The sequence below is a fragment of the Sebastes umbrosus genome, chromosome 16, assembly GCF_015220745.1.
Source record: "Sebastes umbrosus isolate fSebUmb1 chromosome 16, fSebUmb1.pri, whole genome shotgun sequence".
NCBI lineage: Eukaryota > Metazoa > Chordata > Actinopteri > Perciformes > Sebastidae > Sebastes > Sebastes umbrosus.
Genome location: NC_051284.1, coordinates 5,346,252 through 5,373,926, shown reverse-complemented (window position 1 = coordinate 5,373,926; position 27,675 = coordinate 5,346,252). Strand labels below are relative to the sequence as shown.

The window sequence follows — 27,675 nt, the reverse complement described above, 5'->3', positions numbered from 1 at the left end:
AAGTGTTGTACCAAATATAATTTATAGTACAAGTGTTGTTAATCCAGCGTTGGCTTAACAATATACATTAATAACAAAGAGCATTAAAAAATACATTTTTTTTTGCACAAGCATAACTTCCTTCCTATCCATTAACTGAAATAGTCGGCTCAACTGAGGAGCAGCTGTGAGAAACCAGACGCCTGAGACAAGGCAGGTCATGTCAAGTCCTTTCAGCTCTTCATATCTCTAAAGAGACGGAGGTCTGGTGCCGCTGCTGCTAAAAAAAAAGAGGATGTAGTCGAGGTACTTTCGGATAATGGCGTAAGCACACAGGTGGCGACATAGTTAATCTTTTCTAATGTGCTCTGAATTTGCAGAGAGCGGCTAAACACATGGCACAGACCACCCAGGAGCGGGGGAAAGGGGCAGGCTTATCTGTCAATGTCAGTCTTTGCCACTTGTGCAGAATCTCTAGTTTGTCTCTAGAGTGTAAAAATCTGTATTCTTCAACTTGCTTGATGTTGAGTTAATGAAAGCCACTACAACACCTTGACTGTGTCGGTACTGCCTCTGGACAAAAAGGCCCTGGATGAGGACTAGGCTGCCCTTCTCAGTACCGGCCTCTCCCTCCTCCTCCCCCTCCTCTCCCTCCTCTTCCTCCTCCTCTCCCTCCTCCTCCTCCCCTTCCCCTGCCCCTGCCGCCACCGCCGCCCCTGAAGCCGCCGCCCCTGCCGCCGCCGCCGCCCCTGAAGCCGCCGCCCCTGCCTCTCCCGCCACGGGCGCTGCTCAGGTGTCCGGCCGAGCGCCTCAGCTTCCTCCTCTCCTCGTGGTGCTCCCGCTCTGCCTGCTGCTGCCTCGTCTGCTGCTCCGACTGCAAATGAGGACAGAATGACGCATGTTAAACAACAACTCAGTAGAGTGCCAGGTGTGTGTCTGCAACGACGACTGCTGTAATGTTTCATTGAATGAATACAACCCACAATTGACCCTTCGCTTAAGCCCCCGCAGCTGCTGCTCCGTCAAGCTGCCAGAGCTGCATATAGCCCACACTGTCACTAACTGCACTCCCTGCATATATATCCAGAATATTTTTGTGAAAAAGCGATTTCAGAGCGAAGCAGACAGAAGGATCTACTATATGCGTTTGAAGGTTTTATCAGGATGTCAAACTGATTCAGCAGCAAAAGCAGGTTAAAAAGAAAAGGAACAACACTGTTCCTGGAAAGCCGGGTAGGTCTTTATTCACTGTTGCAATCCTTACAAAGCAAAAGCAGCATTTGTATACATTCGGTATACCTTCAGTAGCTGGCATAGCATAGAAGTTAACGGTGTTACACGGTGGTTGGGCACACCACCCCCACCTTCGTTTTGCTTTTTTTTATAGAAATAAAACACATTTAGTTCATTTTTGCGTAGCAGTGCCGTGTTATCAAGACATATTCGGGTGACGGACACTACAATCTGAAAGTGAAAGTGTCTGCTTCGTACGGAGTCTCAGCTCAGAGCAGCAGGACTCCGATTTCACACACACGGGATGAGAGAGAGTTGACAGACAAGACGATGGCGCAGAATTTGGTGTCAAAGCAAAAGCGCCTATTTTTTGCGACACTTCGGATTTAAACCCAACGCTATAAGAGATCCAGAACGTTAATGAGGCAATCGCCGTGAGGAGGACGGATCGGTTGCAGCCGGTGTGCGCGGCGCAGCGGCTCCAGGGTGGAAACCTGCGGCTCCGCAGCTAAAGCTCCACTGGAGAGGCCAGACACACGGCCACCCGGGGGTACAGATCAGAGTCAGCGCGCTACATATGTTGAGCGCTGTCTTTTCTTGTAAAATGCCTGGTGTAATCGGTAACACCGGTGTTGTCACAGGTTTATTAACCGGTGGGAAAATGTCCTCACCTCGACATCCCTAGTATATATCTCCTTCCAACCTCTCCGGGTAACGAGTATCACTATTAACACATGCCCCAGGCAAAGCGTTTAACCACGACTAGCTCGAAATCCACAAAAAAAACAGCCTGAAAATGAAGAAAATCTGAAACGATTGCAGGAGTCTATGGAACAGAGCTATATAGTTGTCTGAACCTTGTTCGGAGCTGGCCGATGCTAAGGTCAATTGGGCCTTTTTTGCTGCACTAGTTGGTTTACAGTAGACAACAGGGTTTGGGCTTTTATATCTGTACTTCATTGCATCAAACAATGGAGTGATAGGAGTGAGTTGTAGGAGACACAGAGGACGGTGCGGTCACAGTTTACCTTTTTGAGAGTGAAGGTCAGCTGCTTGCTGCCCACTGCAGTGTCGGCCATGCTGCTGGTTCCAGAGTTCTCCTCCAACTTCAGACGGTCCTCCAAAGAAGCCCTGGAAGAGTACACACACACACACACACATTTCCTCAGACACAATATACCAAAGAGGATACAGTTCGGTCAGAGAGTAGTGTCATTTGGCTCAGAACTCCAGTGAGTTTGTAAATCTATTCATTTAGAGATAGCATGCACCACAACGTTTCCTCCATAACTGGAACAGATCAGGTTATTCCCCCCTCCGCCCCCCCCGTCGTAAACAGCTGCAAATCCTGAAGCAATCTGAATAATAGTCTGATCCCACACAGTAAGCCAGCACTTCTCTAACAGTCCCATTTCATACATAATCCAAAAAGACATACTTCTGTAGTCGCTGCTTGCGGGCCATATCGTTAAAACTTCTGAACTCCTCCCCGGCTTTGATCTGATAATACTGAGGCTGACTTGTCTTCTTGCTGTCGGCCGTGTTTGAGGTTTTCTCTCCTCCGTTCTGTTCCCTCTCCAGCAGGACGGTGTTGCGGTCCGCTTCCTTCCTCTGCAGCCGGCGGCGGTCGCGGCCCTCTTCCCGAATCAACCTCCGCTGCTCCCTCACCTCCTCCACCCAGCTCTTGTCGTCGTCGGAGCTCTCCTCCTCGGAGCTGGCTCGCCCCTCGGGCTCCTCGTCGTCTTCATCCGCCTGGATGGAAGACGTTACAGAGTTATTAGTGTGATATTCTTTCTTGGCACCGAGGACAGGCCTGAAGCCTCCTCCTATACACTGTATATAGGACATACAGTATGTGCAAACACAGCTCACTTGAGCAGATGAGCGCCGCAAGCTAATATCACTCTTCATGCAGTGTATAATATTTATTTAGTTACGCCGCTCCCTTCTGGCACAAACCAATTAAAGGTACAATTGATAACATTGATAACATTCCGCCGCTAGATGTGGCGTCCTCCCTCCCCCGTTTCATTGCATTCACTTCACAACAAGTGGTTGCCAGTTCGTTGCACAACCTGCATATTTTATGGTTGAGTGGAATGAGTCAGACAGTTAGTCATGTCAAGTGATGAATCATTTTGCAACACGTGGCTATAGGCCTAAATTAGGTGTGTGCGTGTGTGATTTCCGCACCACCAGGCTCAGGGAGAGCTTCATACAACACACCACAAGACTTGTGGTCACTTTACCTATATATAATTTACCTTTTTATTACATATATATATCAGGTCTGTCAATCGATAGTTAAAAAAAAGGAGTTAATTGCGATTAATCGCCCATTTTTTTCTGTTCAAAAAGCACCTTAAAAGGGAGATTAGTCAAGTATTTAATACTCTTATCAACATGGGAGTGGGCAAATATGCTGCTTTATGCAAATGTATGTATATATTTATTATTGGAAATCAATTAACAACACAAAACAATGACAGATATTGTCCAGAAACCCTCACAGGTACTGCATTTAGCATAAAACAATATGCTCAAATCATAACATGGCAAACTGCAGCCCAACAGGCAACAACAGCTGTCAGTGTGTCAGTGTGATGACTTGACTATGACTTGCCCCAAACTGCATGTGATTATCATAAAGTAGACATGTCTGTAAAGGGGAGACTCGTGGGTACCCATAGAACCCATTTACATTCACATATCTGGAGGTCAGAGGTCAAGGGACCCATTTGAAAATGGCCATGCCAGTTTCTCCTCACCAAAATTTAGCACAAGTTTGGAGTGTTATTTAACCTCCTTCCCGACGAGCTAGTATGACATGGTTGGTACCAATGGATTCCTTAGGTTTTCTAGTTTCATATGATACCAGTATCTTCACTTTAGCTTTAGCTCTAAACCTTTCAACCTTTGTTTCATTATAATACATTTACTTGACTCCTATCTTTACAGGGATGGTATAAAGGTGATAAAGTATGTCAGTGAATATGAGATATGAGTTTACAGTTAATTACAACTCCTCCTCGGCATTAAGGAGTTGGTTTTATGGGCGTTTTGCCGGTAACACTCGTTGACTTTTTGCTTCTTCACAAAATCTTTTGTCCGTCTGCCCTCTGGCTTTTCGGAGAATATTGCAAATAACAAAGCGTTGAGCATAAACGCCTTTGTGTATGATTGTGCGCGTGCCTTCTGTGGAGGGTCCGCGCCACGGTGCCTCGCGTGAGTATTAACAAAAGCTTTACCTTTTGGGAGGCGGCAGCCTGCTGAGCCAGTAGACGCAGCTTCTTCTGCCTCTTCTGTCCGACCTTGGAGACGATGGGGTTGAGGAGGCGGAACTCTTCGCTCTGCTCGTCCACCTGGTAGTCCGGGTTCTCGAACATCACCTTGAAGCGGTCGTCTCCCAGGACGCTGGGGAGAGCCTGCAGGTTTGAAAAGTTGAGATGGGGGGGAAATGATTAGGGTTGACGTTTTTTTCTCTTGCCTACAAATGCTGTGGTGGAAAAGATATCAGGCTAAACAGGTACAGAAAGAAACTTTAAAATTTTATTTCAATTTCATAAAACACAAAGTTCTCAACTTTACTGTGTGGTGCTAGAGAACACACACACACACACACACTAATTATACACTATGTTGCTGTATATCAGGTGTAGATCACACCATGTAAATATCATGTAAATCGGATGATCTTTGTCACATAAGGCTGTCTTTCTGCTTTCAGTAGGTGGTGCTGTGACTATAACTGAATATGGGCATGTAGATGTCGTCAGGCCTGGACTCTTATCCAGTATGTAAAATTTGGGGCTGATTGGACCATGTTAAGTCCAATTGCAACAGCTTCCTGTTTCATCGTGAAACATGCAAATTGCCCGCCTCACTACGGCAACGCCGTTCCACGAATACCCAAAAGCTTCGCAATTTACCATCATGAAGGTGTTGAGATTCTGCTGACCAAATTTGAGATGGATCTGTTGAAACATTTTGGAAGACTTTCGAAAAGTTCCATACCTGTAAAGTGCCTAAAATGCCGTATTGTCACATGACCTATGACATCATCATTTGAGGTATCGACTATTCCTTCGCAATTTAGCGTCATATTAGCCGGAGGGTTATACAAACCAAATTTTAAACAAATCCGATAAACCCTCTAGGAGGAGTTTGAGTTTGCATTAAATTTATGAAAAAAGTATAATATTCAAAATGGCCGACTCCCGGTTGGGCGGAGCTAATGAAAGCTAATCGGAAACATATCTGAAATGATGAGAGCAATGTGGGTACCAAACTTTGTGAATATCAGAGCAACTTTGTTCCAACTATGGCCTTCCGCGCATTAGGGCCACACTATGGAGCTCGCTGAACACGCCTGAACCCAATCGCTGTATATTCTCACAAAAGTTCACAGGTTTTGATGGATGCACCAAGTTTCGAGAGTGTTCCAGTATTCAAGGGCGTCAAAAATGCGTTCAAAGGCTAAAAGTAATTAGGGGGCGTTATAGAGCCCACATACCATACCCAAGACCAATTACGACATCAACTCGAAATAATTACTAATTTGAACGTTTGAGGTTTTGTGAGTTTTTGTGCATCCTAAAGTCCTCAAACATGGGTTTGTAAAATGAAAATGGCTGACTTCCTGTTGGGTGAAAGAATTAAAAAAAAATGTTGATATGTTCTTACAGATGAGAACAATGATCCAACCAAATTTCATGAACATCAAAGAACATTTTCGCAACTCTTGCTTGCGTTTGGGGGCGCTATGGAGCCCGCTTGCCATGCCCGAGTCCAATCACCGCAGAACTATTACATTTTCACCGGTTCTGAAGTGTGTCCCAATTTTTCTGAATTTTTCGTGCATCCCAAGCCCCTCAAAAATGTGATTTGGCAGCAGAAAAATTATAATCTTTACAAAAACAATAGGTTTCCTTGCACTCCAGGGATACAATTGGGCCCCTGGCACTTTTGTGCTCGAGCCCTAATAAATAAAAACTCATGACAGATGATGAGTTTTTACGGCATGTTGCTGTGATGAAGACAATATCTTTAGAGTTAGTAAATCCAGAGACCTGAGAAGAGCAAATGAAGACATAATAACCATGATTTAGTAATCTATGTTCTCCTACCTTGCCCTTCTTTTTCCTAGAAGTAAGCTCTGCTTCGTCATCACCCTCGTCCATCAGCTTGAGAGCCAGCTCCTTGTTCACCTTGGGCAGCTTCTGTCTCAGATCACATTGTACATTTGATTAGACACACAGGGAACAGGCAATGAGATCCTATCAGCATCGTTCGGGACATTTGCATAGACATACTCAAGTTATTACTAAGCTGAACGGTATTTGTTTTAAACTTTTGGGATGGGCGTGACAGGATGTGAAGACGCTTTGCATTCAGGCGTTGAACAGTTTCACACGCAGTAACCAAGGGAAAAGGTACATTTTACTACATGAACTGCTTTTCTCCCTTTCACAAACATGCATACATCTCAGGGCCAGAGATTGGAACAGTTCTACTCTACAAACCGGGTAAAGCTGTAACCACTATGTGGAGAGACGAGACACCCACCTTGACCTGCACTCTCTGGGTCCTGGACTCCTCAATCTTCTGGCGGATCTTATCCTTGCGATACTCCTCGTATGCGAAAGGATTGGCCAAGCTTTTGACCTGCGGCCAAACCAAACAGCAAAAAGTGTTAAATCTTTGAGACACTCTTACAAAAGGTTTTTGTCTGTTATGTCATGATCGGTCAGAATTCGAAAACGACTCAGCTAATTATTGTAAGTTAACACAAAGTTGATATAGCTGGTAGGGATGTCACAAGAACCGATGCTTTGGTACCAAGTCGATGCCAAAATTCTGAAAACGTGATGATACTTGTTTTCCTACAGTACCACAGGCACCGAGACTAACGGCATCCCATTGTTTGAGGGACCAGAGAAAGTGTCTCTGATAGTGCTACATTGTGAAGAACAAATCTGTGTTGAAATCGGCAGGAGGAGCGCTAGGTAACGTTAGCTGTTAGCAGCACAGTGCTGCCTGGCTAAATAACAGAGCTAACAGCTAACGTTAACGGGGGTTGCGTTACACATACATTATGATGTGTTCAAGCTCTATTCAGTAAAAAATAGGTAAATTCTAACGTTATAATGATGTGTTCATATTAGGGCTGTCAATCAATTAAAATATTTAATCGCGATTATTTGCACGATTTTTATCTGTTCAAAATGTAAAGGGAGATTTGTCGAGTATTTAATACTCTTATCAACATGGGAGTGGGTAAATTTGCTGATTTATGCAAATGTATGTATATATTTATTATTGGAAATCAATTAACAACACAAAACAAATATTGTCCAGAAACCCTCACAGGTACTGTCCTTAAAATTTAGAATTTTGCATAAAAAAATATGCTCAAATTATAACATGTCAGTGTGTCAGTGTGCTGACTTGACTATGACTTGCCCCAAACTGCATGTGATTATCAAGAAGTGGGCATGTCTGTAAAGGGGAGACTCGTGGGTACCCATAGAACCCATTTTCATTCACATAGCTTGAGGTCAAAGGTCAAGAGACCCCTTTGAAAATGGCCATAACACTTTTTCCTCGCCAAAATTTAACACAAGTTTGGAGTGTTATTTAACCTTCTTCACAACAAGCTAGTATGTCATGGTTGGTACCAATGAATTCTTTAGGTTTTTCTAGTTTCATGATACCAGTATCTTCACTCTAGCTTTAAAACTGAGCCCGCTACAACATAAAAAACGCAAGTTGCGTAATGCGTTTAAGAAATTAGTGACGTTAAAACAAATTTGTGTTAACGCGTTAACTTTGACGGCCCTAGTTAAAATGTGATCTTGTAAAATGCTGTTTTTGGGGAGAACCTTGAGGCAGAACATCAGGGATTAATAATACATTTTTAAAAGCCGGTATGCAAACTGTGATAAAGGAGTGTATGTTAAAGTACATGGGATTTATTGTTTTGTTTTTGTTTTTTACCGTGGCATCGAATTGGGTATCAGGAATCGTGGAATTTCACTGGTTTTGGTATCAACTACTACATTTCCGGTATTGTGACATCCCTGTATAGCAGTCAGACACCTTACCTTGTGATAGAGCCTGATGTCCATGAAATAGCCGTGCATGTAGGCTCTCAGGAGAGACGATCCCACCAGGTGAGTCAAACCTGACACAAATAAAGAAAAAGCAAAGTTATCACAATAATGGGAAATTGGCTATATAGATTAATAAAAATAAACTAAAAATTCAAGCAAACCATTTCAGAGAAAAAGTAGAATTTATCAGAAATTCTGTGTAGAAACATCTAGACATTTTTAGCCATGTTAGCAGTGTCTATATGGATGGCAATGACAGACTGTATATAAGAAGTGGACGTAGTCACTGTGACGTCACCCATTGGTTTGTGGACTGCGGTTTTGAAGCCTTGAGTTTGGCATTTTGGTTTTTGTCCATTGCCATCATGGTTTTTTGCAACCAGAAGTGACATGAGAGGGTGGAGCTAAGTAAAACCGAATGCTGAATAAGACGTTTTTAGGCAACCAAAAATGTTGCAATTAACTTTCATGAATTGAAAACACACTGTGAAAGGGTTAAAGTTAAAGGGTTTTACACTGATATTTAGACTGGGATGCGTCTGTGATGCACCGGTGATAGAGCTGCAACATTATTTGTCAACTATTAAATTAATCCCCAACTGTTTTGATAATCGATGAACCGGTTTGAGTAAGAAAGAAAAAGTCAAAATTCTCTGATTCCAGCTTCTTAAATGTGAATATGTTCTGGTTTCTTTACTCCTCTATGACAGTAAACTGAATATCTTTTGAGTTGTGAATAAAACCAGACATTTTAGGACGTCATCTTGGGCTTTAGAAACACTGATCGACATTTTATAGACCAAACAACTAATCGATTGATCGAGGAAATAATCGACAGAATAATCAACGATGAAAATGATCGTTCGTTGCAGCCCTAACCAGCAAGCCTCTTGGCTCGTGTCTTTGAACAGTTCACACATGGTGCAAACGATAGCATTTAGCTCAAAAACACAGCTTTGCCAAAGTACGACCTCACAGAGCCGCTAGCGTGACTGTAGACTCTTAAGTCTTCTTGTTTTTTAGGATTTACCTGAGAAGAAATTTGTTCAACAGAGAAACTACTTTGTGAGATTTAGTTCAAAATGTATGAGGAAAAAAACGTGCGATTGAAATGAGATCATCTCCAGCGTGAGATTACTCGCTCTCAGGTGTGAGCAGCAACGTGCACGGGTGATTGTTGGAGAACATGTATTACGTCAAAGCCTGAGGCGAGTGAGAGCGTGTGAGATAAGAGGGACATGGAGAAATGAAATTCCCAGGATCTCCCGTCGGTGTGTTCTAGGCCGGGCCTCCTCAAGGTTACATAACAGAGCCACGTTACACAGCTTCTGTAAATCAACACTGCCGTCCCCCCTCCCTGCCCCCGCCTCGCCTTTTATTCCACAGCAGCCAACCACCTTTCTGCTTCTTGTCATTTGATCTCTTTACTGCTGAGCCTGCATTCCAATGTTCATTCAACCCTTCCAGTATCCACTCCCCCGACCCTCCTTCCTCACACACATCCAACCTCCCCCCCCCCCTTCACACACACGCTGCTTTTCATTACGTAAAACCTCTCAATCATTCTCTAGGCTTGTAGTTAGGTAGTCTAGCCACCCAAAACCCCTAAGGCGGCAAAGTGGCTCAGATTGATTCATAGTTTGGGGTTTTCATTTCAGGGCTGGGATTAAATTCCCTCTTTATAGAGGGTTCTCTTTTACCCTCTGTGCTTTCAAACTAAAAGAGTAATTGGGATCGTTTGGTTTTGGGGGAAGTCTTTTCTGTGTAATTAGTTGCAGAGCTTTGACATTTGTTTCCACATGCAGTGAGGTTCCTGAGGAGAAATTAAGGCAGCAAGGTCTCACCCAGATTCTCCAGGTCCTTCCGGGTCACAAACTTGTAGTCGTCGTACACTGTGCTCTCGGGACTCTCCTCCAGCTCCTCTGTCAAGTTGTCGAGGAAGGAGCACCATCGAGGTGCAGGACCTAGGGCCTAAACATACACACACACACACACACATCCTTGGTTCAGATTTAGACTGTTGAGTAAGTACGAAACCTGTCATGTATTTGTTGAAACAAAAATAGGCCAACTGTCCGAGCTCATGTTTCCAGCACCAGATAGAGAATGACTGAGCTGTACCTTTTTTCCAAAGAAGCGTGGAAGTGTGCGGACATGTAACCCGAAACGGGTGCAACGAAAGCATCGGCACAGCAGAGTGTCACTGCTTCTCAGGTTGAGCAGTCAAGAAGGAACTCAATTTCATGGATGTAGAGTGAGAACTGAATACAGCGCCGGAGGCGGGCTGTCGTTCATTCATATGAATGTTGCTCAGTGGCGCATGATGCCAAAATGGCTCGACTGCCGAGTGATAAAGTACCCGGATCAGCCAGCGATCTTCCGCATCCATTGGGCCCACAGAGCAGGGGCAGTATCGTTTCCTTTAACCCCGCCTCCCAGCCCGCGGAAGGGAAATAACTCTGGATTCACTTTTAGTGCATTTTACAACTTTTAGGACCTGATGATTTAAATAAGGGTTATTCCAGTGTCCATACTGGGAAGTTGTTTTACATCAAATAAAATTATCCGTTGATTTGCAGACGTCTTTTTACCAGTGTAAGTCAAAAAAATATTTTTGGGCCCAATGGCATCATGTGACGGACACGGAAGTTGTAATTCCACCATTTGGCTACTACGAAAATGTGCTTCAAAGCCCCGCGCTCTTCCTGGGATCTTGGTTCTAACAAGGGCTGTCAATTCATAAAAATTTGTAATCGTGATTAATCTCAAATTAATCACACAGTTTTAATCTTTTCAAATATGATGCTTTATGCAAATTAATGTATATATTTATTATTGGAAATCAATCACAGGTACTGCATTTAGCATAAAACAATATACTCAAATCGTAACTTGGCAAACTGCAGCCCAACAGGCAACAACAGCTGTCAGTGTGTCAGTGTGCTGACTTGACTATGACTTGCCCCAAACTGCATGTGATTATCATAAAGTGGGCATGTCTGTAAAGGGGAGACTCGTGGGTACCCATAGAACCCATTTACATTCACATATCTTGAGGTCAGAGGTCAAGGGACCCCTTTGAAAATGGCCATGCCAGTTTTTCCTCACCAAAATGTAGTGTGAGTTTGGAGCGTTATTTAGCCTCATTGTTGTCAATTAATATGACTGGTTGATATCAATGGATTCAGTAGGTGTTGTAGTTTCATATGATAGCAGTATCTTCACTCTAGCTTTAAAACTGAGCCCGCTACAACCTAAAAATCGCAAGTTACGTTAACGCGTTAAAGAAATTAGCGTTATTGCTTAACATGTCATCATTCCTTTTGTCCTTACTGGCTGTAAAGCGATATCTGCGAGAAGAGACGGCTCTGAGTGATGTGGACAAAATCCACAACCCTTGTTCTGTAAAAAGGCATTCTAAAGTTCAACTATTGTGCTGCTTCAGTAGTCTGAGTCAGCCAAAACGAGCAGTTATCTTCGTCATGGTTTGTAGGTTTATTGATTGAGACAGAGTTTTGTCCCCGCAGCAAACCTACATGTGACTGCCAGGAAGTATCCCTCTGAGTCTCACCAAGGAAATACTGTTCAGAGAGCTGAAATAAAGGACTGGCCTCATCACATACAGTAAAGTCCCAATGACGGGACATTGCAGTAACCCATAAGTCTTTCAAGGTAGACATGACATATGGGTCATTCTATAATTAGGGGTACATTTCATATGAACAAAAAAGAAGTTCAGTAGTTTAAGTTTAAATATTCCTTCAGTGTAATATATCCACTGTTGCAAAGCTTAAACATGAACTATTATTTAGATATTTTAAGGAAAAGGATATTTACAAATGGCTGTCATCATATTTTATCAAAAAAGAACAAATCCTCAAACAAAATCTCAAATTGAAAAAAGTGATTAAATTAAAATAGATCAGATTAAAAGAGTTGGTCTTAATTTACTAGAATAGTGTTAGATCTGAAATAGATTTTTTGGTTATTGTGGTTGTATAAATGTAATTTATGGCGCTGTTAGAATACAGGTATGTAACCCCTTTGTAAGCAGGAGAGCACACCGTATTTTTTTATTTTTTTATAATGTTCATGCACATTTCTGGGGAACATGATGAACCTGAGCTTCACAACAAGACAACAACAATAGTACTGATCCTCTGATCCAACTAAGGCTGCGATTAACAATTACTTTCATTACGATCAATTTAAATTTCCACCATCGATTCATCTTTCAATTTCTTTCTCAATTTATTGCTTCATTGTTTGGCCAATTCAATGTAAGAAAGTAGTAGGAAATGTTTGTCACAATTTCCTAAAGCACAAGTCCATCAAAGAAATCTCAACTTAATAAATGAGCGAAATAGTTTGGGGCAGCTGTGGCTCATAAGGCCCAGACACACTAAACCGACATCAGAGAACTAGCGGCGACGAAGGCTGATTGTTGTGTCTCACGTCGCCTTTGTCTTGGCCGACAAGTTGCACTTGAACATACCGCAAAGACTACAGGCAACGGCCAGTTAGCGCGTACGTTAGTGAGATGAAATAAGTCTCCACACCAGCAGGTGGCGGTAGTCTGTATTCGTCATTCAAAAAGGGAAACCGGAAGACCGAGGACTGCGGATATACAAGCCGTTATGATACGTACATGAAACAAAGCGGCGTCTGTCGACCATTTTCACACCGCTCTCGCTCACCACTTAGCTTCATTCCAGATGGCCATGTTGCTATGGAAATATCCGTGTATTGGAATGATCGGATGAGATGAAAATGAAAAACCTCCAACATTGGCAGGCTGGAGCCGACGGCGTGGGACACACCGCAAAAACTAGGCCGACAGACGCTCACCGACAGCCCCAAACTGGCTGACGGCCGACCATCATCAGGGCCTACAGGTAGAGCGGGTCGTCCACTAATTGGAAGATTGGCAGTTCGATCCCCGGCTCCTCCAGTCCACATGTGGAAGTGTTCTTGAGCGAGATACTGAACCCTTAATTGCTCCCAAAGGCTGTGCCATCGGTGTGTGACTGAGCGTTTAGATTAGATCCTGATGGGCAGCCTCTGCCATCAGTGTATGAATGTGTGTGTGAATGGATGAATGTTGACATTTGGTGTAAAGCGCTTTGAGTGGTCGGAAGACTAGAAAGTAGGGATGCTAATTTTGAAACATTTTCTTAACCGATAACCGACCCTCGCTGACCGATTATTAACCGTTAACCGACAAGATTTGTGCCTCGCATGCAGCAGCGGTGCGCCAGCTGCAGTGTATGAGCACAAAAGACAATGGAGTCCCCAGTTCACCCGTACGGGAGCGTATGCTGCGTTCACTGTCTCCAGTTCACCGTCTGGGAGAGTTAATTTAGCAGGCGGCCACTTTCCCAGTAAAAGTCTCCACCGCACATTTAGTTTAGTTTAGCAGGTTGTCCGCTGTGTGTCTGGCCAGCGTAACGATACTCCGTCTGTCCGGATTAACGATAGCGATTGTCCGACAAACAGTGTGTGCGTTTGTGCTACATTATGCAGCTGCTAGCGTTGCCGTTGGCTTCGTGCCCGCTGTAGCCACACACATACGCTCTAGCGGGGCGTAACTTCATCAAGTTTTACGACCGACTGTGTTGTCGGCGGTGTTATAGCTGTGAACGTAGGTGTAGCAGACAGTGTGTGTACAGTTTATTTGTCGGTGAATAAATCCTACGAGGCTACAACTCCTCCGCTTGAGCGAGCTATAGACTGGAACCAACTTCCTGTATCTGTAACGCCGGCCCTACCTCTTAAGGTATGCTCTTAAGGTGGACCAGCTTTTCCCCCTTCAAGTGATGAGTTTTTCTCAGCTTTTTAATGAATTATTAACATTTATTTTAACCGTTTTAACCGATAGGTTAAAATGCTTAATGTCGGTTAAACGGTTAATTATTAACATCCCTACTAAAAAGGCGCTACATAAATGCAAGTCCAACTCCATTTCAGCTGTAGATCCGACAGCTAAGCGATGCATTGTTCTCTCTAATGCAGGACAGTAGGGCCAAAGTTCAGCACATCCATGTCAATCATCGTCTGGATTTTACTCATTTACACAAAGCAAAATCTAGTTTACTGTACACACAGACGCAAACACACACCAACACTGTCAGACCATATCAGAGTCACAGGACAAGTCTGTTGATGCCAACAAGCCTACAGCAGCCTTACTCATTATGCAGCGGCCTTGTGAGAACCACAGTAATGAAAGTGAAAACAAACTGCCCACACACGCTCATTGATTGCTTTCTCCTACACAAGTCCTCAAACCCCTGAAACACTAAAGCGTGTACGAACAGGTGTTCTGTAACATCGCATATCCTTTATTGCACCATAAAGTAACTGTCTCACATGTGTGCTCGTCAGCCCGGCACCTGATGAACAGGATGTGAACATGACCTGTCCTGCCGCGGGTTGTAAAGTCACCAGTGTGGAATGGAAACGCCTGCGCACTCACCGGGATGTAGAACGTGTTCATCTTGGGGTCCTCGTTGGCGGTGAAGAGCATCCCTGACAATGAGACACAGGATGCAGGCAAAACAATGTGAGGACGGAAGCGGGGGCAGATATAAATAGAGCTCATCTGTGGTGTAAACCCTGAATTTAGTTCCAGTCGTTGCATGTTTGAAGGTCCCGTTACACTTTAAAAAATTAAACTGGTGAAATGTGAAATAGTGAAAAGTGGTTGATAAAGATTTGAATCTGAATATCCTAGGGCAGAATAAACATACGTCCACAAAAAATGAGAAGGGAATAAGAAAACTATAAAACTCAGTTTGGTAGCTGAAAGACAAAACATTAGAATTTGTGAGCTAAAAAATGTAGGTAGGAATATTCTCCCACAGGCTCTCTAATCTGTACCACTGTGCTGTCATTGTATGTATTTATTTATTTATTATTATTGTTTTTTATCATTATAAGTTTGTATCTATTTATCTTTATTATTATTATTATTATATTTTCCTATTTCTTTTATTTCTAATATTTATCTCTTTATTTATTTATTTATTTTCTTTCTATGTCCGTATTGTACCCTTTATGCTGCATTTACAACCCCTTAAAAGGGGATGTAATGTATGTCCGTATTTAACCCTTTATGCTGCATTACATCCCCTTTTAAGGGGATGTAATGCAGCATAAAGACATCCCCTTTTTAGAAAATAAAAAGGGGATGTATAAGCAGCTTTTAAATTGTTTTAAAAGCTTTTAGTTTTAAATAGTAAGGTTGTAGTGATGATGCATGCTTGTGGGAAGTAGAGAGCATACGACTGGATAAATGAGGTTTGGATTCTACTGCACGAGTTGTGTGAGAGTTTGTAAACGGATGATTTGATATAGTTTTGCTGTTGTTAAACGCGGCCCTCTCATTTACTTCAATTCATCAAGACATCACCAGCTCCCTCCTGTCTCCTGTCTCCAGTGTGTTCTGACTGACACCCCGGGGTGAGTAATTCATGAAACGTCATTTAAAAACAAATTGAAAAACAAAACCTCAGATCGAAAGTCTGGACCAAATAATGACTTCAAGGTCAAAGTTCACTTTCAGTTATGTTCTTAGTGAACACCAATTGGTATGCAATGACAGAAGAGGCATAACTGCATAGTCAAAGTCAAAGTGTGTGAACTCCTAGAACTGTAACATGGCGCCACCCGGAGGTGAAAGACGGCTGCATGAATACTAGAAGTTGTGACCCACCATCCGGTTTCATTCCTCTCTGAGCCCTCCTCTCTTTATTAGTGACCATGTTTGTCTCAATACTCTTTAAAGTTACTATTTATGCTGGTGTACAGTATATAGTTATTTTCATGTTTCATTTATATCCAGCAGATGTTCATTGTGTATTTCGTATTCTAGTTTTTTAAAGCTGTATCTCCTCTTGTGCATTCTGCTGCTGTAGCAGGCTTGTATTTTACCTGCATGGGACCAATAACATTCATCTTATGTCATGATCTTGATGCAGAAGTTGTTCTCACCTGAGTTAGGGTAGATGCAAACATCATTGATGTTGGTCTGAGGCTGTATGGAGGAGAAGGCCTTGCCCTGTGGTGAATAGAGAGAAGAAATAAGAGTCTAGACAGTCAAGTCCTGATATTAGGGTAAGGACGCTTGAAAACGCTAAGGGGCCGTGTCCACCAAAGCATTTTCTTTCCTGAGGCCAGCGTTTTATTTTTAATTCTTTGCAATAGGAGCACCGCATATTTACGCTATACTACAAACGCCAGCACCGTGGGACGCTGAGGGTTGCACGTTGGTGTTTTTTTTCTGGTTGCAGAGTTGAAAAGTTCACTTTGGTTAAAAACGCTGCGTTCGACACGGTCCCTTTTTACCCAGCCGTCGAATGACAGCGGAGGAGGGGCGGGACAAATAGCTTACCACAAAGACGTGATCAAATGTGTTTATTATTATTATGAGTATGTCGTGGTCTTATTGTGTATGTTATACTATTGTTTTTACTGTGGACTTTATGTTGTCCTCATGTCTGGAGCACTGGACCAAACAAATAATAAAGTTGATCTGAATCTGAACCAAATGACGGTAGTCGCCGAGATGTTTCCTCGCCCACAAAATCTCCTCAACCCACGTAGGTTTGTCCTCTCTCTCTACATGCTTCATCCTGCCCTTCATCCAGAGCAAGGGCCAGAGCATGCACTACCTTGTGCCGATATTTTATGTACTCCGTTTCATGGCAACCAGACTCAACCAAAGCGTCTCAGCTGAAAAAAAAAACGGCTTTGGTGAACACGAGCCCTAATATACAAATATGAAAACGAGCCAACGAGGATTTGCCTCTGATCTGATCTGGGGCTTTTGTCCGGGAGCTCCAAAAACTGTCGGGGAGCGGGAAATCAGGCCTAAAGTCGTTTAGTGTGAACTAGCTATTAAGTCAGGTCCTGTAATGGCTGTTACTGAATCTTACCGTGTCTTTGTTCCAGATTTTAATAATCTTGGAGTCGGCGGACACGACCAGGTCCAGTTGATCGTGGAAGTTGAGTGACTTGATTGGCAGGTTGTAGAAGTGGTCTTTAACCAGCAGCGGCTGGTTGGAGCGCAGGTCATAGAGCAGCACCTTCAAGACAAACAACACCGATATTCACAAATCTAACTATAAAGCGAGGAACCTCCGTCTGTCTTTCTGCTCATCCGATCTACTTCACACTTAGCGGGTGTATTGCTCAGGACCCAAGGGAGTGCAGTGTCGAATGTGATGCAATTTGGCCTGATGGTGGCGCTATAACAATGAACTTTACGTTTTGATTTGTAACTTTTTAAACTTAATGAACCCTTTCTGCGGGTCACGATACTTGGGTGCCGATTCGATATGTATTGCGTTTTTTAAGTGTTGTGATTCGATATTACGATTTATTGCGATTTTTTTGTTAACTTTTTAAACACTAGACCGTGGGGGAAAAGTTGACTCATACACTTCTGGGTACTTTTACTTTGGAAAATATCTAAATTAATAAAGTAAGAATGTTTGATTTTCAGCATGTATGTAGTCAGAGATGTCCTGAAGTCAAATATATCAGTATCATTGTCAGGAATTATTTATACATTTTTTTCGAGCAACCCAAAAATCAAAGAATAAAGACATTTCCCTCACAAATTAGTGGTATTTTCTATCTAATCTATAAGAGACATGTAATGTTTTATACTTCCGGTGAATATAATCCAATCAATCTTATTTCCATATATGTATTTTGTATATAGTTCTTTTTGTTAACACCTTATTTTAGATACGATATTCAGATACGGTACGGATATGACGTCACTTTACTCAGACTACAACAATAAAAGCGGTAACTTCCTTCTACCCCCACATAGACTCAAATGAAGCAAATATATTCATTCTGGCAAAATCAATTTCAAAATCGTAAAAAAAAGAAAATCGTGATACATAGGTGAATCGATTTTTTCGGATCAGTTTTTGATGCTCCTCCTACTGATTTCGAGCAATCTTTACCAAATTTGGTACAGAACATCTCTGGACTATGCTGGAAAAAGTTACTTTTTTGTATTGTTGATGTTCCATACATCATCTGTCTGTGTGTATATGTATGCGCGTATCTCGACAACCGTTCATCCAATCGACTTCACACTTGTCGTGTACAAGCAGCCGTACTGCGGTCCTCGAAGCAGAACCTCTGGGGGCCGAGACCAGACGCTAGACGGGCACGCGCTCTGAACGGGCACTGCACTAGTGTATTTCATTCTGCATGTAGCAGGCTTCCAAATGTGTTTCAAGACCATTATACTATCCTCCACTGCAACGGTCATCAAAACCAGCAGCACATGGCTACACTAAACCAAAAGAGGCGACATCACAAGGCCACTGGCTGCTCCTGACCTTTTCAGTGAAAACTCAGTTCTTGTCTTGAGAACAGCGTAACTTTTTAGAGGAGACTGAATGACATCAGCCACTTCTTCGTGAGTCGACTAATCTCAGGAAGAAGAGGCAGAATTTCACGCCGTGTGGGCAGCTGATAGTTTACAACAACAACAAATAGAGAGGGAAGTGCAGAACAAAGTCATAGACCAGTATGAAAATAATGTCATAGCTAAAAACATAGTTTTGTCACACCTGTCCTGTGCTGGTGCCCACTGCCATGGAGAGGGAGCCGTTAAACTTCAGCGCACTAATTGAAGGCAAACTTTGGACTCTGTCAAGAAAAAAACACAACAAGAACAACACAAGTGAGGCACAAAAACAAAATATATGACATAATAATTAACGCTGTCAGTGCTCTGAAACAGGATCAAACTGTGAATCAGATGAGAGCTGGATATTTCTAAAGTGGACCATAATGGTGCACAGCTTGCAGCTTGTTTTCGTGCGGCGGATGAAAAGCGCCATGTGGCTACATATGCATGGTCAGGCTGACATCAGCGTTTGACATCTCCGTGTTTGCAGCTCGGTACGTACTCTGCTCCTTCGGCGAGGCTGCTCAGGGCGCAGTCCAGCGTGCCCACTCTGTTCCGGACACGAGGGTCCCAGCATTCCACCCGTCCCTGGTAATCCAACGGAAGAGATGTCATGACAAGTCAGACAAATGCAGGGGGACGAAAGATGTGAGGAAGCTTCCATCTCACGACAATAAAAATATGTTTTTTAAGGGGAGACACTACATTTGAATAGGGTAAATATATTTTATCTAGAGCTATCAAAGTTATTGCGATAATAACGCGTTGCAAATTGCATGCAAATTTGTTTTGTACACTGACAGCTGTTGTTGCCTGTTGGGCTGCAGTTTGCCATGTTATGATTTGAGCATATTTTTTATGCTAAATGCAGTACCTGTGAGGGTTTCTGGACAATATTTATCATTGTTTTGTGTTGTTAATTGATTTCCAATAATAAATATACATTTGCATAAAACAGTATACTGTATTTGCCCGCTCCAATCTTGATAAGTGTATTTAATACTTGACAAATCTCCCTTTAAGGTACTTTTCGAACAGATAAGAAAATGTGTGACTAATTTGCGATTAATCACAATTAACATTTTTTTTAATTTATCGATTGAGTGCCCTAATTTTAACTCATAGATATCTTTCCCTGTTGATTACTTACATTAACACAATTATTTTTTGGAATACAAGTTTTCTGAAAGTGTATGTTTAAATATGAAAATGAGGCATTAGCTTATTAATAATGTGCTAATTTGCATACATTTCCAGAAATGTGAACATTGGATAAAACCAGTTTCAAAATTATTTTTCCATTTTTTTTACACGTTAGAGTCAACGGTTTTTACATAGGGGATTTTGGATATCTCTTTTTATTGCTACATAAATCAGAAAATACTGTCAACAGCCCTAAAAAATAGTAATTTTCGCCATGTTTTTTAGGGAATGAAATGTTCTATAAGTCAGGCAATGAATGATATTATGAACAAACCCCTCTGTAAAAACCATCAGAATATACAGTAGATAGAAGGGATGCACCGATTCAACTTCTTCAGTCCCGATAGCGATACCTGGGTTTTGGGTATCGGCCGATACCGAGTACTGATACCGATACCAGTGTTTAACTAATAAGCCTCATGGCTTGACTTATACATTGCTTTCCTAACTCTGTAAAACAAAATCTAACAAATAAATATGTAGATATAAATTTACTGAATTGTTATTTAATATTAAAATAATAAATTGTACACCAGCAACTTGGTAATTAATCTTCAAAATTAACAGGAATTAAAATTCCAAGTTTAAACCTTTTTAATGCAGCAACAAATTGGTAAAAACTTAAACAGGAACTAAAATACCAGTATATGATATATAGAATATACATACATGTTAGTGCTACTGAAGTGGAGATTTCAGGCTCAGAGTCTGAGAAAAAGACCTATTTTGAGAAATTGGCTTTTATAGATAATATGGATTGTACAATTCCACACATTTTGAAAGATACTAAATGGGATTAGGGTGAAAATGTCGAACTAATAGATATCGCCATGAAACTTCCCCAGTTGATTACTTACATTAAGACAATTACTTTTTGCATTTGTATTGTTTTTTTTAAATGTTATGTTTAAAAGTATGCAAATGAGACATTATCTAATGTTCACTTTTGGTGAATGTAGGAGAAATCAGCAAATACACAAATAGACAAAGTAGTAAAATGAACACCTAAATGTGTATAATTTGGTTGTTTTCTTTCCACTAGTCTGAAAGAAGACATGTTATGGAAGGAAAATAACCCAACATTTCTAAATTGACCAGTGCATGAAAATCAATGTTCTTGCCAGAAGGTGTCTCTTGGTTTAATACCAATACAAAGCTGCAACGGGGAACTTCTCATGTTGGCAGCTCCTAATGTAAGTGACGGTTTGACAAATTTGAACTTTAACACTCAGGCATCTTGTAGCACACTTATTTTTATCAGCCCAGCTGGTGTGTGAAGCCTATAGCAATACCATATCAAAGAAATGAGAGAAGATAAAAAGATCCACCGTACTGGAACTCAAAAACAAATAAAGCCAATTTCTGAACCATCTAACAAAAGAATATGAAAATCCAGCCGTGTCTTACTGAACACAGCCAATGAAAGTTAAACTCACTGTGGCATAATAACTGAACTGTTCTGTTTTACTATAAGCACAAAGAAACCTAATACAGCATGGTCCGAAAATAAGCCTTCTGATATATTTCACCAAAGACATTTTAATCCTTATTAGGGGCCTATATTTTTATTAACATATCTAGGGCTACAACTAACGATTATTTTCATTGTCGATTAATCTGTTGATTATTTTCTCGATCAATTGGTTTGTAAAATGTCAGAAAATGGTGAAAAATGTCCATCAGTGTTTCCCAAAGCCCAAGATGACGTCCTCAAATGTCTTGTTTTGTCCGAAACTCAAAAGATATTCAGTTTACTGTCATAAAGGAGTAAAGAAACCAGAAAATATTCACATTTAAGAAGCTGGAATCAGAGAATTTGGACTTTTTTGTCTTAAAAAAATGACTTAAACTGACTTATCGATTATCAAAGTAGTTGGCGAATAATTTAATAGTTGACAACTAATTGTATAATCATTGCAGGTCTAAACATAACTAAGATTTATAGTATAGTATATGATTCTAAAACGCAATAAGCGATGAACGGCCCCACACACACACACACAGTCACAGTTTCATTTGAGTCTGCTCATAACCGGTGCCTCATTTCACGCACAGCCTGCTATGGCACTTACCTCAGAGGTTCCTGTGGCAAACAAATGATGGACGGGGTTGATATCACACACATTGTTTTCCCTGAGAAGTCAAGAAAAAACAAAACAAGCGGCGTGAACATCAGCTGAGAGCAATGACAGCAGAGGGCTTATCAGTCAATGTCAAATCGCACCACAGACTACAGAAGCAGAGAACGGCTCTGCTTGCAATTATTTTTTAATACCGTTATCTCAACATCATGAGTTAATTGTGACGTTATCTTGAGAAAACAAGTTTTGTTATCTTGAGAAAACAAGATTATTAACTCGTTATCACGAGAAAACAAAACGACGTTTCCTCGATGACTGATTGACATTTTAGCTGAAGACATCTCTGACTACATACGGAAACAAAATCAAGCATTTTTACGGTATCAATTTAGAGATATTCCAAAGTAGACTTTTGCTTTAGTATGTGTACCTTGAAATAGCTACATTTCTGAATACTTGAGGTGCTATAAAAAAAACTTGCTCCATAGTTCCTGACAAGGACTGATATATTTCAGTTCAGGACATCGCTGACTACATACATGTTGAAAATCAAGATTTTTTTTTACTGTATCGATTTTGAGATTTTCCAAAGTAAAAGTCCAACATTTCTACCTTGACATATCTACATTTCTGAAAACGTAAGATGCTATAAAACACTTTGCTCCATAAATTCATGACAAGGACTGATATATTTCAGTTCAGGACACTGCTGACTACATACATACTGAAAATGAGGCATTTTTACTGTATCAATTATAAGATTTTCCAAAGTAAAAGTCCAACATTTCTACCTTGAAATAGGTATATTTCTGAATACTTGAGGTGCTATAAAAACCCTTGCTCCATAATTCCAGACAAGGACTAATATATTTCAGTTCAGGACATCGCTGACTACATACATGTTGAAAATCAAGATTTTTTTTTACTGTATCGATTTTGAGATTTTCCAAAGTAAAAGTCCAACATTTCTACATTGACATAGTTACATTTCTGAAAACATAAGGTGCTACAAAAACACATTGTTCCATAATTCCTTAAAATGACTGACATATTTGACTTCAGGATGACTACATACATAATGAAATGATTTCAGATCTGAAAAGTAATGTAGCTATTTCATGGTAGGAATGTTGGACTTTTACTTTGGAAAATCTCTTCATTGATAGAGAAATTGATTTTCAGTATGTATGTAGTCAGAGTTGTCCTGAAGTCAAATATGTCAGTCACTGTCCAGTTATTATAGCACCTCAAGTATTCAAAAATGTAGCCTAGCTATTTCAAGGTACAAATACGGGACTTTTACTTTGGAATATCTCCAAATCTAGTCAGTAAGAGATGTCTTCAACTCAAATGTAAAAGTCATTGTCAGAAATAATTCATTTATTTTTTTCCCCTCATAGTTTAGTGGTATTTTTTTTTTAATTCATAAGGGACACGGGTAACATGTTTATACTTATTGTGAATATAATCCATTCAATCTTATTTCCATATTATGTATTTTGTATGTATCCTTGTTAACACCTTATTTTGAAAAACAGACGGAGTCACACGTGTAGTCACGGTCAGCTCGATCTGGGCCGTTTTAATGCAGGAACTGTGCTTTTGGTTTTCTTGTGATAACAAGTTAATTATCTTGTTATCTCAAGATAACAAGGTTGTTTTTTTGTCGAGATAATGATATAATTGACTTGTGATCTCGAGATAACAGCATAAAAACATCTCGGCTTCAGTAATACACTTAAGTGGTATAACAATTATAATATTTTCACCTGGCTGAATCTAGAGTGGATCAGACAAGTACAGCTGCAGATAAAAACTATCAACAGTGATGGCAAACACTTTTGTTATACGTACACAGCATCAGTCTGAAGTGAGTTGAGGAAGCGGCCCTGTTCCAGATTCAGTCTGAACACCTCGGAACTGAAAATGAAAACAAAAACATCAAACAGTGTCGTCCAGCCAGCATATTCCTCCGACATGCACGAGAGGAATCTAAAAACATGCCAAAATAATAACAGAGTGCCTCCACATCTATCAATCGATCACGCTCTCACCTTGTCCCCACAAAAAAGAGGTCACAGGAGGGATAGTGGTAAGAAAAGTCCCGTCCAAACTTTGGAATACGTGTCTTGTAGTAGTGTCCATGCTGGGAGTGGAACTCCACGTAGCGGTCACAGTGCAAAAACACCAACTGTACAGACAAACCCAAAAGACAGACAGTGAATTTAAAAGCAAGTGTAGTCAAGAAGGCTGGAGAACACAGAGGATTGACTTGACAAACATGGAAATTCAATTGCATTCCCATTTTGACAGTTAAGTTAATCAAGTATATTCTAACCATAACCAGCTATGCTATTTATGAATTTACTGTGTAAAACAGTACTAGTTGACAGTGACAGTGTGGTACATTAGTAGTAAAGATAGCAATGCTTTCTCTGTGGAAGTTAATATGATCGGTGCTAGGAGATTGAACAGATAATACATATGCAGTTAATTAATAGGTGGTTCCTCTGCTGAAAAGGAACCTGTCTTCATTGGCTATATTGACCAATTTTTTTCCCCCAACTGTATGAGATTATAAGCCATAAAATAAAATGTTTTAATCATGAAAAGGTCTGTCCTATTAAAAACTACAACTACAACTCTTACATCTAAGGACCCCTGTGAACATTTGGATAACTTTAATGTCTAGTTCTTCTAGTTTCTGATAACCTCACACTTCTTTCAAAGGGATAGTTTGGGTGTTTTGAAATAGGGTTGTATGAGGCACTCATACTACTGTACTGTATGTCTTACCTTAGAGTAGTCATCAGATAGGATGTCAAAAGCCACAACTTTGAGAAAGAGAAAAGCAATTCATCAATTTAGACATACAGTACATGACATGCATGCTATACAACAAGTAAGTGTGTCTATTAACTTACTATCTGAATCCAGACAGCGCTCAAACTTCAGAGACAGCTGGTAGGTGTCATAGCATCGTATCCTGGGTTTGTAAGTGCCTGAAATTAATGGAAAACATGTCACCTAAATACTCTTGGAGGCCTGTTCTGACTGACATCTGATGTCACTCTCACTTTTAATGAAGGTTTGTTGAAACAGTGCGTCTTACCTGCTGCCAGGACGAACTGACCATCCCTGGACACTTTGATAGAGCTGCACACTGTGGGCATCTCAAAGTCCTGGATGAGTTCAATCCTGCGCTGGATGTCTGGAAAAAAATATATGAAAAGTCACAAAAAATGAGATACATTTCAAAAACAATGAACCAGTCTGTGATGCTGAAATTGTAGAGGTCAACTCACCAACATCTTTCTTTTGTAACTGCCTCTTCTTCCGATCTGACAGCCACTGCGTTGAAGAGGTAAAGGTGATTAGGATTTGGCATTAAAACAAATGACCAATTAAGCAATGCTTAGTCACAGCAATACTTTCAAATTGTATAGCTGTGTTTCATATTACTCTCTTCTGACCTTTGTTGGGTTTATTTTAGTCTGGACCAGGGCTGCCCAAAGTTGGCCCGCCATCAGGTTTGATTTGGCCCGCCAGATGTTAGCAAATTATTTTTTTTTTTATTAAAAGACCCAACCGACTTTACTGTCTTTTGGAGTCCGTACCAGGCTCGGGTTTATGGTTAGAAGATAGTGGCATCATATGAAACTAGAAAACCTAAGGACTCCATTATACCAATCATGTCATGTTAGTTTGTCAGGAAGGAGGCTTACACTCTACAGTTGGGCTACATTTTGGTGAGGAAAAACTGGCATGGCCATTGGTCAAGGTGTCCCTTGACCTCTGACCTCAAGATACTGTATGTGACTGAAAATGGGTTCTATGGGTACCCACGAGTCTCCCCTTTACAGACATGCACACTTTATAATAATCACATGCAGTTTTGGGGGAAACATGCAGTTTTTTTGAATGCAGTAAACATGGGAACTTGGGATCCTAGTATCATTTTGCATCTTAACAATACAATACATTAGGTGTTTCATTTTGGCCCGTGGCCCTCCATTGAGTTCCAGTTTTGGCCCTCCAAGGGAAAAGACCAATAAATACTCCTGGCACAGCATTTACTGACATGTCACAATGAAGGCTGAACACAAGAGGCTCAAATGGTGCTGCACTATAGAGCTAGGTGTGTTCCTTTATACGAGCCGTTGTATTAAGGTGGTGTGTTGTTGAGTAGAGTTTGGCATTGACATTTTCTCAATAAACAAAGTCAGGACTAGTGTTGTCACAGCTTAGCTGTGTTAGCTAGCTAGCGTGCCTCAGTGTGAGCAGAGACTTCCTACATGATGAATGTAACTCAGCTTTAGGAGCATTAGGAGCTTCTTACCTCTGGAAGAGACTTTCCATGACTGAGATTATAGATCTTCACGTCATTCACACTAGAGATCTGCATGGTGGAGAGCGAACCAGACTCTGGTTACACATAACACTGATACTGATCCTGCTACTACACACCAGACCGGTGAGCTGCACTGGACCCACGTTGTTGCCTCCGAGTAAAAACAGGAAGTCAAGGGAGTTTTGCGAAATAGGTCCGAGTAGAAACAAGACCGACTGAACACAGTTCCCCCTCCTCTCCAAAGTTATTCTGGATTTAAACCATGATTGAAACCATTATATATCATATATATATGATATATAATATATGATATATAATATATATATATGATATATATATATATTATATATATAATATATATATATATATCATATATATATATTATATATATAATATATATATATATCATATATATATATGATATATATATCATATATATATATTATATATATATTATATATCATATATAATATATGATATATAATATATATATAATATATATATATGATATATATATATAATATATATATATTATATATATATATCATATATATATATATATATTATATATATATATATATATATATATAATATATATATATATATATATATAATATATATATATATATAATATATATATATATATCATATATTATATATGATATATAATATATATAATATATATATATGATATATATATAATATATATATATGATATATATATATATTATATATATCATATATATATATGATATATATATATGATATATATAATATATATATATATCATATATATCTATTATTATATCATATATTATATATCATATATATATGATATATAATGGTTTCAATCATGTATATATATATTATATATATATATATATATTATATATATATATATATATATATATATAATATATATATATGATATATATATATAATATATATATATTATATATATATATCATATATATATTATATATATATATATATATATATAATATATATATATATATATAATATATATATAATATATATATATAATATATTATATATTATATATATATATATATATATTATATATATATATCTATCTGCTCCAGGTCACATGTCAATGTGTCCTTGAGCAAGACACTTAACCCCAAATTGCTCCCGCATAGCTATCTGTGTGAATGAATATTTAGATCAGATCCGCCATGTTGAGATCTGTTGAGGAAATACCAAGCACCGCCCATCAGCTGAAGCAAACTTTCTCATTTCACAGCTAAACCGTACACT

At 40.1% G+C, this 27,675-nt stretch overlaps 1 protein-coding gene across 1 annotated transcript; it reads right to left on the bottom strand.

Moving 5' to 3' along the window:
* Positions 1-26,595, bottom strand: nol10 (nucleolar protein 10). The gene is made up of 21 exons (XM_037746862.1): positions 26,386-26,595; positions 25,352-25,397; positions 25,159-25,257; positions 24,971-25,048; positions 24,843-24,880; positions 24,101-24,237; positions 23,901-23,966; positions 22,038-22,098; positions 19,265-19,350; positions 18,923-19,001; positions 17,261-17,410; positions 16,317-16,383; positions 14,800-14,852; positions 10,169-10,295; positions 8,316-8,395; positions 6,778-6,876; positions 6,339-6,431; positions 4,461-4,637; positions 2,651-2,964; positions 2,241-2,343; positions 1-853 (listed from the first exon to the last, which is right to left on the bottom strand). Exons 1-21 carry the CDS (start codon positions 26,449-26,451, stop codon positions 593-595), a joined length of 2,280 nt encoding a protein of 759 aa, XP_037602790.1. The 5' UTR covers positions 26,452-26,595; the 3' UTR covers positions 1-592.
* Between the last annotated feature and the right edge of the window lie 1,080 nt (positions 26,596-27,675).

What these genes read in the sequence shown, in the direction of transcription:
- nol10 (XM_037746862.1), bottom strand. Translation starts at nt 26,451, where the DNA reads ATGCAGATCTCTAGTGTGAATGACGTGAAGATCTATAATCTCAGTCAT. An exon ending in GCGCTGTCTGGATTCAGATA is followed by an intron (nt 24,881 to 24,970) that starts GTAAGTTAATAG and finishes TCTTTCTCAAAG; the next exon opens with TTGTGGCTTTTGACATCCTA. An exon ending in TGAACACGTTCTACATCCCG is followed by an intron (nt 10,296 to 14,799) that starts GTGAGTGCGCAG and finishes GTGTATGTTTAG; the next exon opens with GCCCTAGGTCCTGCACCTCG.